This window comes from Temnothorax nylanderi, unplaced genomic scaffold (genome assembly GCF_030848795.1).
Source record: "Temnothorax nylanderi isolate EJ_2023f unplaced genomic scaffold, tnyl_v1.0 TNYL_tig0286_pilon, whole genome shotgun sequence".
Classification (NCBI taxonomy): Eukaryota; Metazoa; Arthropoda; class Insecta; order Hymenoptera; family Formicidae; genus Temnothorax; species Temnothorax nylanderi.
In genome coordinates this window covers 154753-167257 of record NW_027249348.1, presented here as the reverse complement: position 1 = coordinate 167257, position 12505 = coordinate 154753, and the positions used below count along the sequence as shown (strand labels likewise).

The following is a 12505-nucleotide window of genomic DNA, read 5'->3' as shown; positions in this document are numbered from 1 at the left end:
ATCACATCCATGGATTAAAACTTTATGTACTGATGGTGGCATTTTATACCATGAATAAAGCTCTGCACATTTTTTTGCTGTATTGATACAGTACTCTTTGAATCTTACCAAATCAATTTCTTGTCCACACGATATAATTTGAAGAATAGCGTGCATCCTCATTAATAAATCTTTATCTACTCCAATTAATTCAGATACACGTTCGGCTTGTTGAAAAAAGGCTCGACCAACATTTCCAGTATTTGTTGTTCCAGAGCCTTGTTTTACAATGTCAACAGACAATTGTAGTTCAGTCTTCAAAGATTTTAGAACAGGGAAACCTAACTTATAAAATTTTTCCTTACTTGGGAGACTCAATACCATTGCAATGTTGTTCATATTACTTGGAGTAGCACCACAAATATTGCAACTAGCAGATGATCTCTGATCTGTTATTGTTATCGTGTAATACTAAATATTGTGTAATACTGTTATTGTGTAATACTAAATAAAAAATATTATAAAAAAATAATCAACCTTTATTATTAACAATTTAGATCTACAAGGTGTTACTTCGAAAGCTTTTTCTATTTTTTCTATGTAATTCCATCTGCAGAATGATTTTGAAATGAATATTCATAAAAATATTATTTTCAGATAATTTGTTTAAATAAATTTGTTTAAACAAATTAATTTTGCAATTCTGAGGTTAAATTTGTAATCAGCTATCAAAAATCATGAAAATTATATTCATTTCGCTTGATGATCTTCCGTTAATTCCTTTAAATAAAGATATAGGAAATATTATACTTTAAGTTAAAAAAATAATCGTAAATTATTATTAACAATTTGGATCTAAAAGATATTACTTTGAAGGCCTACTATGTTTTTTCTATGTAATTCTATCCACAGATTTTGAAATAAAAATTTATAAAACATCTTACTTTGAGATAATTTGTTTAAACAAATTAATTTTGAAATTTAAAGCTTGAATTTGTTATCAACGACTTGAAATATAATTAAAATGATATCCATCTCGGTTAAACTATACCCTAGAAGCTTGTGTCTATGAAGGGATTACCGTTTTTTGCATATGAATTTCATATTTACTGGATTGCACTCTATGTTTAACAATTTTCGTTGTGCGACAAATATATTTCCGCAGTACTGCATTAATGCACAAGTCTTCCTGAGCATTTAAAAAAAAAATCAACGGGATATCTTAAAAATTGTGCTGTCACAAGAATTTTGTCTAAAAACAGCACAGAATTTCCCACTGTGCGTCGGCGTGGTGGTCGACTTTGCTGGAGTCTCACCAAGTCTTGGCGACTCGCGGCTCCGATAATAAAGATATCCATTATGATCGCCGCGGCTTTTTCCTCGGGCGGAACAAGCGTTCTATGTGTTTTGCCGTGTCCCGTAATGGGGTGTCTCTTCCCTGAATCTTTCTGCGTGTGTATGTGTCTGTTGTCTGTCTCCGCCATTCGTTCCAGGTTCCGCCGAGCGAGCAGGATTCGCGATTTACGCGCGTCGACGATCTTGCCCGAAAAGGCGATTAAAATACAATCGGCAAAAGGAACGTGGTCACGGAAGGATAATGACGGAATCCTGGAGGGAATAGGATTTTGCGTCTTGAAATGTACGCGTTCTAAATAGAAATAAAAGATTACAATCTAAATTTAAATATTGAAAAGTTAAATTATATGTTCATGAGTATGTTCATGAGTATAAAGGTCCACTGGGCACTGATGTATCTATTTGCTCCACTTTATCTACATATTACTAATTTCCATTCTTACACATATTCTCTGATTACATTTATGCGTATTAACTCTTTCAATATAATCGTCAGTAAATATTTATCCTTACGAACCCCCCTTCAATCACCTTCTCCTTCACATACCTATATTGTAGAGATCTCCTGAGTATAACCTTCAGCAAGTTTTAGCCGTCGCTCGTTGTTTATTAAAAAGTTATAAACAAATATAACAGAAAGTATATGTTTGTTCCGCCAATAATTGATTATAACGATAAAAACTCTATTTTATAATCGACAACGATTGGCTATCAGTCGTGAAAATTCGACCATTGGTTTTGCTCGGATTAATTGTCAAGACGTTTCGACCATAGGTTTTGGTCATTATAAATTAATGTAATTTGAAGCTTACATATAAGCATCATAATTTAAATAATTAAATTTATTGCGAAAAATATTACTTCAGCCAGGGTTCGAACCTGGAACCTCCCTTATTCCGTGTAGAGCGTCGTACCAATTCAACCACTGAGGCATGTGGTAATATTTTTCGCAATAAGTTATATTATTACCATTGCACACACATTCGTGTTTCACATTATGTTTCATTGCACTGAACTATTATACTATTTATAGATCAAAAAATAAATCTCTCATATACTATATATATACTAGGTGCGCAACTAAGTTTCCGGGTTTCACACATAGATGGCACCAATAACACATGTACTCGACTTACATGTCTGAAGTTGTCTGAAGTTATAGCTTGGACATCTGTTAACAATAACCAGTCGTTATATAAACACATATCGCAACGCAAAAATATTTTTTCTAACAACGGAGATGTCGAGTTTTGTGCCAAATAAACAGCATTTGCGGGAAACTTTGCTTTTCTGCTTTAACTTGAAAAAAAATGCAGCTGAAGCACGTCGTTTGCTTGAGGAGACCTACGGCGAACATGCACCATCGAAAACTACCTGTGAAGATTGGTTTAAACGCTTCAGAAGTGGCGATTTCGACACTGAGGACAAGGAGCGCTCCGGAAGACCAAAAACAATTGAGGACGCCGATCGTGTACTATGAGCTGCTGAAACCGGGCGAAACTGTCAATGGGCATCGCTACCGACAACAACTGATCAATTTAAACCATACATTGCTCGAAAAACGGCCAGAATGGGACACGAGACACGAACGAGTGATATTGCAGCACGACAACGCTCCGTGCCATCGCAGTTCCATCGTCCAGGACACCATCAAAACGCTGAAATGGGATCTGCTACCGCACCCGCCGTATTCGCCAGACCTGGCGCCTTCCGATTATCACTTGTTCCGGTCGATGGCGCATGGCTTGGCTGGGCTACACTTGACCAATTTCGAAGAAGTGCAAAATTGGTTGGATGAATGGTTTCGGTCCAAAGACGCGTCGTTTTATTGTCGCGGTATTCATGTATTGCCAGAGAGATGGCGAAAATGTATAGCTAGCGAGGGACGATACTTTGAATAAACCATTTTTTGTATTTCTCTTGAAATTTTCCATTTTTTATTGATCAAAAAAACCCGGAAACTTAGTTGCGCACCTAGTATATATATATATATATATATATATACTAGTGTGTATATATATATATATATATATACACACACACACACACACACATATATACATATATACATATATACATATATATTTCTATATCATATATTATAAAGATAATTACAAAAAAATTACTTTATAATTACTTCATAATTCTAATCTTTATTTAAATCAAATGGGAAGCTATTTCTTTTATATGTATCGCAGATTGGATTAGTTGATCTTTTAACATCTATTGGTGTAGTCCCCGATTTTATAATCGGTCACTCCATTGGTGAACTAATCTGTGGATATGCCGATGGATGTTTAACGGCCGAAGAAACGATTCTGTCGACATATTTCATCGGTTTAGCCCTTCACGAGTCGAAAATAATTAATGGCTCCATGGCTGAAATTAATCTCGACCTTGAAACCTTAAAAGTTATGTGTCCTTCGGATATCGATATAGCTTGTTACAATAGTTCTTCTAATTTTACTGTAAGTGGACCAACGAATTCTATAAAAACATTCCTCACTAAATTGCAGGTATATATTAATGCTTATATAAACAATATAATCTTTCTTCTATCTAGTTTCTTTATTTGTTTTGTTAAAACAAGTAATTAATAATACTTATGATTTCATTCATTCTTTTAGGCGAACAGTATATCTATAAAAGAAATTTCTTGTGGTTATATACCTTTTCATAGTCGTTACATCAAACCTGCTGTAGCTAAGTCTGAAGAATACTTGAACCGAACATTACCACAAAAAAAGTTTCACAGCTCAAAGTGGCTGACAACATCCTCTTACGAGTACTCCAATACTATACCTTTATGTTCAAAATATTATACAAATCACTTGTTGTCTCCGGTGTTATTCGCAAAGACGATACGTTCAGTTCCAAAAGATACAGTGACGATTAAAATATCTCCTCAGAATATTCTTCAACACATTTTAAACAATTATTTATACTCTACAGTAACAAACGTAGCGCTATATGAACGAACCGAGGATCATAATAATGAGATATTTTTAGAATCAATCGGAAAACTTTATAACGCAGGATTGCAGCCACAGATTGCAAATCTTTATCCGACAGTGGAATTTCCTGTAAGCCGCGGTACCCCAATGATTTCTCCTCTCATAAGGTATGCATATTTTTCGTTTAGGCACAAATGGACAAATTATCGAAAAACAAACACTTTCATAAATTTTGAAATATTTAGGTGAAATAGTCAGAAGAGAACATGTTCAATATAATAGCGAATTAGAACTTTGAACTCTTTTTCGAACTTGGTTAGGTTTATCATCTAATTTCAAAATCACATCTCCGTATTTTGAAGACATTCTATCACCTTACTTATCTCAAAGATAAATGTATTCTTATACATATGTTAATCCTTTTATGCCTATTACAAAGAGCAGATAACAGTGATATTTTAGAATCTGTGCTTCAATTTTACATCAAATCTTGAATTAAGTAATTTCCACAATTAATTCGTTTACACGAAGATTATATAATAATTTCTAATGACGTTTGTAGATGGGATCATTTAGAAGATTTGTTTGTAATGCGAGTTCGTCGAAAAGAAATAATTGACAAAAAGGAAATAGTTGTCAGTATTAGTACAATTGATGAAGAATTTGCGTATTTAACAGGCCATGTCGTTAATGAAAAAAATTTATTTCCTGCTATGGGATATCTTTTTTATATCTGGGAAATGATCGCATCGTTAAAAAACCAAGAATATATCAATACACCAATTGTATTTGAAGACGTTAATTTTATTCGTGCTACAGTACTATCGCAACAAAATGAGATTGAATTAACTCTCTCGATCCAAGAAGGTAATATTATTACGTAAACAACTAATTTTCTAGCGTGAGTTTTTTATTTTTTAATTAGATTTTAAAACTTATGCTACTTTTATGGCGCAATATATACTATAATTAAAATGTAAAAAATATATGAGAATAGCTAATCTTAACGCGGAATCTTCTTTCTTTTCACAAGTCAACTGCTTTTGTAAGGTCCAGCTCCATATTGACATATTTATATTAATTTTGATTTTTTATAAAATTATATTACGTTTAATGAATTTACACCTATATCTAGGTAGCAATAGGTTTGATATAATCGAAGGAGATAATGCTATTGTTACTGGAACAGTACGAATTCCAACCAATATTGAAAATGAAAAAATATCAGCTAATCTTGCTGAATGTATCGATGGTGAAGAAGAAATAAGTACAAAAGACATCTACAAGGAATTAAGACTTCGCGGTTATCAATATGCTGGCGCATATCGTGGATTAAAAAGCGCATCGGTTACTGGATCAAACGGCCATATCGCATGGACATGTAATTGGGTGGCATTTATGGACAGTATGTTACAGATGATGATTTTAGGACAGAACTCAAGAAGCCTTTATGTTCCAACAAGAATTCGCAAACTGACTATCGATCCGAAATATCACATACAGATAATTCAGGATTATTCACTTGAAGATAGACGTAAGTAAAATAAGTGATACAATGCGGCCAATTGCCTGACAAATAAATTTCATTCGCTACGTTGCAGAATTCTCTGTTCGTCGTTACAAGTCTTTAGACGCTATAATATCTGGAGGAATAGAAATTTGTGGCACTGTGGCTACACCTATATCTCGCCGACAAAAAGTAGTTAATACCGTTCTTGAAGAATACAAATTTGTTGCTCATCGTGATTTAGGTACTATGTCGTTGCAAGATGCAATAAGAATGTCGATGCACATTGCACTCGAATGTTGCAATACGATAAATGTTAAAATTATCGAATTTGTCGATGATAGTGACAAAGTGGTACCAGAAGATTTAAATTCTCCACTTATTAGTAAAATCTTAAATGATTTACCGCAGATTCGACACCACACTAAACTCGTGACGACCCACGAGAAATTCCCAAATATTTCTTTGCCCGACAACGTTTCTACAACGGAAATTACTAAGTTGTCGAAGGACGAGAATTGTTTGATGGTCCTTGGTTTCGATATTTTGACAAAAAATAGCAAAAAATTATATAAACAGTTGCTGTCTCTGTTAATGCCACAGGGTTTTCTACTGACTTTGGAGGAATCCGGTGCGGTCTACGATTATTCATGCCTGAAACGTATGAGTTGGATATCATACTGGAAAAACAAATAAATGACAAGAAGCTTTTGTTATTAAGAAAAACGCGAAGTATTACGAGAAACCAGCGGATTGTACATGTGAACAATTACGAATTTTTATGGGTAGATGAACTGAAATCAATCATGAATGTGCAAAAAGAGACTGGTGTAGATACGGAAATAATTCTCGTCTCGGAAGAAGACTTCGAATGCGGGCTACTCGGTTTTATTAATTGTTTGCGAAAAGAACCACCCTACTGAAAAAAATCATGTGAGAACACACATGAGACCTCATATGTGCTCTCATATGAGGTCTCATACACTAACACATATAATTCTCTTATGAGATCTCATATCATGTATCGTGCCAAAATCTCATATGAGTTCTGAAATGCGATCTCATATATCATATAGGTTCTACTTTTATAATTTCATAATTTGTGTGTATGCGGCGTGCATGCGTGTGTACGATCTTTACAGAAATTATCAGATATAATAGTTAACGAAATAGTATTGTAGAATTTTATATCCTGAAATATTTGGTGAAAAGGTGCAAAAATAATAAAAGTTGTTGATTAAAAATAAAATATTTTTAATATTATTAAAAAAGGATATAATTTTATTTAATACAATTGATATAAATGATATAATGGATACTATTGAACATATTACTTTTTTTTCTATACTTTGTATATTGTGTAATGTGATATTTGAAATGCTCACGGTATTGATAAGATTCCTGTGATTATTTTGTCTATATTACAATAATATTTACAATACAATTAATATTTCAACGATATTTTTAAAATGTTTAGTGTTATACGTAAATACATTAATAATGATAACTATTTGGCAATGTTGCTATATAGCAATTTTCATGTACTTGTATAAAAACGCATACTTGTTTAATTTTTTTTGTTTCTATAGCTATAATTTAAGTTCCAATATTACGTATTAAAATTAAAAAATTACATATTGAAGTTGATGTATTCACAATATTACAAAGAGTAATTTCTTTTTTATTTTTATTATCTACTAAAAAATAGAGTATTCGAATAAAGGTATTGTCGGAGAGCATTGCGAAACTGTTGTCAGAACGTTTATTTTTTCTTGTCGATGACATAAGCAGACAGCCATCTTTTACAACTCTTTCGTATACTATTGTAGATTTTACACAAACATTAAAATCTTTTAAGGTATTTTTATCGATACTTGTTCCATTTCCTAAATATGTTACTGTCGCTAGCTTACAACTTTTTTGAATTTTTTTAGTCGACAGTTCCTCGCAATAATCGATTACTAAAGGTGAAGCATGAGGGTATATACTATTACGTAAAACATGCACACTATGTTGCATGTTAATGTAACGGACGATTTGTAAATTTACACCTTTTGCGCAATAAATTGCTTGAAGTGTATCGTGATTTGCAGATTCGAAGGGAAACGTAGAGTGAGCCCAAAGAGGTCCCCAATTAAGAACACTTTGTGATATGTGAAAAAGTTGATGCACATTAAAAGTCATACCTTTCTTTGAAAATAGTTTTTCTGTTAAAAATGCAAACTTGTATAAGTCTTCATCAACTTTATTCAAATCATTAATGCTTATATCACATCTTAGTAATGTATGCAAGCTTTCAACAAACAAAATCCAATATTTCACCATGCGTTCATTTAAAGTCAATCGAAATAATGGCAGACTATAATAAAGAATGAAGTTTTCCCATTCTCTACTTTTCCACTGATTAATATCATCAAAAGATCTACTCAATCGACCTATTTGATGGGGAACTTTTATCTGTAACAGAATTTTGTTCATTTCTTCCACTGTTGATGTTTCTATCATGCACTTTAAAAAATACTTCGTGATTTGCTTTCCTACACCACTAAGGCAAGAATGCATGTAATCAGGAACGAATCCCTGTACAATATCAAAATAAGGTAAATTGATTAGAGGTGAAGTACACTTCACTCCATAAACATCGTCACATTCTTCGATTGTAGCCCTTGTCATAAACTCAATCATATTTCTCTTGGTTCTTTCTTCTGGACAAGATTGTAAAATGGGGTACCTCATACTACCTTCGTACCACTCGCCTTTATGTAAACACCAATTACATCCATACTGTCCATTAAACAATTTAACTCCTTGCATAGGAGCCCGCGCAATCGAGTCAACGCAACAAATTAAAGTGTAGACTTTAATCAAACGCTTATCATTATTAATAGTGCAATCAATACCTTCCGTTGATAATCGAACTATTGTGTCAGTAAAAGGTTGTAAGAAGGCTGTCATTTCAGGTTTGTTCTTGCCAAACCACATACCACAAGTTATGATTCGTTTTAATCTCGATTCAACAGGAATTTCGTTCAACTGTAAATATATAGGCCAGATAGAGTACTGGGAGCATTCAAAACGAGGTGCGCCATCAGTATTGAAAATAGTTGTGACGTAATTGTGCCTTTCATTAGTAGGTAAACTTTTTACAAAAGATCTGTAGCATTTGCCATCAAATATATCTCTAATTCTTCCATCATATTTTCTTTCTTTTACAATGTATTCATAATATTGTTGATTATCTTCCAGTAACAGTTTAATACTTTCTGTTGGATCGATGAGTAAGAAAATATTTGAAGATGATGGACCATCAAATTCAACTATTCCTAAACATACTTCACAAGTCATAGAAGATTTTAAATCTCTTATTTTTCCAAGATATTTACTACAATTAGGGCATATTCCATGATACTCTAATGTACTTTTCGAATTTACAATATTGTCAAATATCCATCTTGTATCAGGCAACAATGTTCATGAAAAAATGGTATTAATAAGTCTCAGTAAACTACATATTTCACTTAAAGATGACCTATGTCTTAAGCTATGCTCAAGAACCATCAAAAATATTTCGCTTCTTGATTTATCAACACAAATATCAATACAAGCTAAAAAATTATCGTTACAAATAAAATCTTTTAAATTTCGTGAGCGGCAAATATCATTATCTTTATCATCGTAATCTCTTAAATCGTCATATATATTCACATCCCATTCCAGTTGTTGGCTTCTTCTACAATAAATCTGAAACATTTTTTATTTATTATTAAATACATTTTGAAATTGTTTTTTAATTTTATTGAAGCATGTTTAACAATTGACTTTGTCATAAAGAAAGCTTATTAATTAATTATTGTTGTAGTGTAATCAGAAAACAACTTTGTGTTTATAATATTCAATATTATTGAATAATTAATAATTTTTTAGAAAAGTACATTCCAGTAAAATAGTAGTAATTTGAAATTTGTATATAGATGAGCATTATGAATGAATGGAAAAGTTATTTAAATAATATTTAAAAAATTATTTGTTATTAAATTTGTTAACCTGGTCATCATAGATATCAGTGGAATTAACATTTGTTATTTGCTGAATTTCATGAATATTGTGAATTGAATCCTGTAGCACTTCACGTTGATCGTCAATAAATTTCTTTTCTTCATCTATGATGTTGATGAATTGTTCAACTTCTTCCATTTCTTCGTCATTATTTAAAATTTCGTGCATTGTATCGACATCGTTATTAAAAGATGTATTACTATTCGTGCAATGAGCCCCTTCCATTTCAACATTTTGATGACTTTTTGTAGCATTATCGACGTCTTCAAAATTCTAAAACAAATGATTAATATTTATTTATTTTTATTTTCATAATAAACTTTATTTATAAATATTATTCGCTGTATTCGACAAATGTTATTTTGAAAAAAATTTAATTTAGTAGCTACTTTTATAACTTGTTACATGGTATATGAAAGTATCTCACTGAGAACTATAAAAGCGATTGGATAAAAATGGCATTATGAAATATAATTTATAGACATTACAAATATAAGGTTCTGTGATTTTTATACAACTATTGTTTGTAGGTATTATTACAAAAAGCAGAAAAAATCGATTAAAACCAATAAAAATTCAATTGATTCAGTCTTAATTTTGGTACCAATTTCCACATTTCAATCCAATCGATTTCGTGTAAAAATCGATATAACTATATTACGACTGATAAAAAAAAATAATCCGTTCAGAAGTTAACAAGGCAAATCACATTATTTCACCGCAATTGGGTTGTCTCTATAAAAGCTGCTAATTCGTCTACATATTCAATGAGGAAGATACCATCAGGAATTTTTATACGAAGAATTTCGTCACAAGATATTACACTTTAATTGTTTGTGATATATATCTTTAATTGTTTGAGGCAAACGTAAATCTGTTACAAAGAAATGTTGTAGACACATTTTTCTTCATTTTTCCTACAGGATCGATTGATATTTTTTGATTTTGCAAAAAATAATAAATAAAAGTAATTATTACACATTTTCTTAGAAACAAATTGAAAAAAGAAAAATCACTTATTTCTACCATATGCAAAAAATCCAATAATTAGTCCATTTTTCAGCTGTGTTGTACCTTAATAAGTTATTCGACTATTATGGGCCATTCCCAGCACGGATATGTTTCAATTTTATGACGAAACCTTTAATCGTTAAAATAATGTAGGTTTACTTAACAATTACTTACAAGACTATATGCTGGCATTACAGATTTATATTTTAATCTTTTCTTAATCCTTGGACTAACATCTTCTATATTGCATGAGCGCAAATAATTTTTATATCTTCTGGGATGTTTCTCAACCATAATTCGTGCAGAATTTTCTACATACAATACAATATTAATATTGTTTATTAATAAATTTATAAACCATACAACAATATTCGAGAGGAATTGAACACATAGCACGCGAGTGTATAAACAATGAATTATTTAACATCTCTTATTCTCCTGTTAAATGTATGAAATTAAAAATGATTAAAATATTTCTCCATAGTAACCGATAAATAAGAATAGTAATTTCTAGTTTTGAAATAATTTTTTTTTATTTGACGTATTAACTGAATTAATAAAATATAACGATATTTCTTCAGATATTAATAACTTATCAAAATATTTTCTGATACGTACATGAAATAGTAAAATTATGTACAATTGTTTCACAGATATTCATTATTTAATTTATTTAATATATTGATAAAAAATTGAATAAACATACGGCTATTAATTACATTTGTAAATCATTATAAGTTGATTTCAAAGATAATAAAAACTATTTATTATATTCTTCATCAACACTCACCTATTAAATTCAAAAGAAAGTATAAGAGGTAAATAACAAAAAATTCCAGGTAATGTGAACGTTAACCTATAAAAAGGAAATTGTGAAACATTTACGATATGTACATACTTTTTATAATAATATATAATAAAAATTATAAATTATATACCATGTGTTATACATACCATGTATCAATGAATTTTTATATTTGTTTAACTGGTGAACAACAAGGATAACATAATACACGGAGGCACTATTCTTCTTCTTCTTAATTTTTCTGGCACCTGATCTCTGCCGAGACACAATACGGCCAAATAGCGATATCTTATGCCCACTTAGGAGCGAGGTTATTTCAAAACATAAAGTTGCATCAGCAACCTTTAAAAATTTTTCCTTTAAAGCCCCTTGCACCAAGGATGCCAGATTGGCGGTTTTCCGATTGTCGGTTAGACAGCAGAGATCTATCTATCTTCTTCTACCGCTCGACGCTCGAAGCTGGCTGCTGAAACGTAAAGTTGGCATCTCTGCCCATCCCCACCACTGGCTGGCAGTGGCTGTCGAAAACCGCCAGTCTGGCTGCTGGCATCCTTGTGTGTGCGACGTGCGTCACGAGACCATCCCCACTATTTCCCTCACCCATATTACCAAATGCTACCGAGGCTGTGTTCCGAAATTCACTGTCAGTACCTAAAATTTATAATGTGCGTGACATAAACTATAGATTTGCAGTACTGGCAGTGAATATCGGAACACAGCCCGAGAGGCGAGGACAGGTCCTATCCGACAGGATGTAATACGCGCTAAATTGAACGCAGTCATAGACCGCTGTTACACGTCGGGTTTAATAACATCGGTAGTTCTTAGGCTGGCAAA

At 31.9% G+C, this 12505-nt stretch overlaps 1 protein-coding gene and 1 long non-coding RNA gene across 2 annotated transcripts; one reads left to right on the top strand and one right to left on the bottom strand.

Moving 5' to 3' along the window:
• Window positions 1–3504: 3504 nt before the first annotated feature.
• Window positions 3505–6717, top strand: LOC139780598 (fatty acid synthase-like). The gene is made up of 5 exons (XM_071719314.1): window positions 3505–3851; window positions 3963–4456; window positions 4852–5156; window positions 5425–5823; window positions 5891–6717. The coding sequence occupies exons 1-5, from the start codon at window positions 3711–3713 to the stop codon at window positions 6490–6492; spliced, it is 1941 nt and encodes a 646-aa protein (XP_071575415.1). The 5' UTR covers window positions 3505–3710; the 3' UTR covers window positions 6493–6717.
• An 826-nt stretch (window positions 6718–7543) lies between these two features.
• LOC139780601 (uncharacterized) lies at window positions 7544–11955 on the bottom strand. The gene is made up of 5 exons (XR_011720289.1): window positions 11818–11955; window positions 11654–11719; window positions 11038–11174; window positions 9841–10125; window positions 7544–9537 (listed from the first exon to the last, which is right to left on the bottom strand). It is a non-coding gene; the product is annotated as an uncharacterized lncRNA (long non-coding RNA).
• Between the last annotated feature and the right edge of the window lie 550 nt (window positions 11956–12505).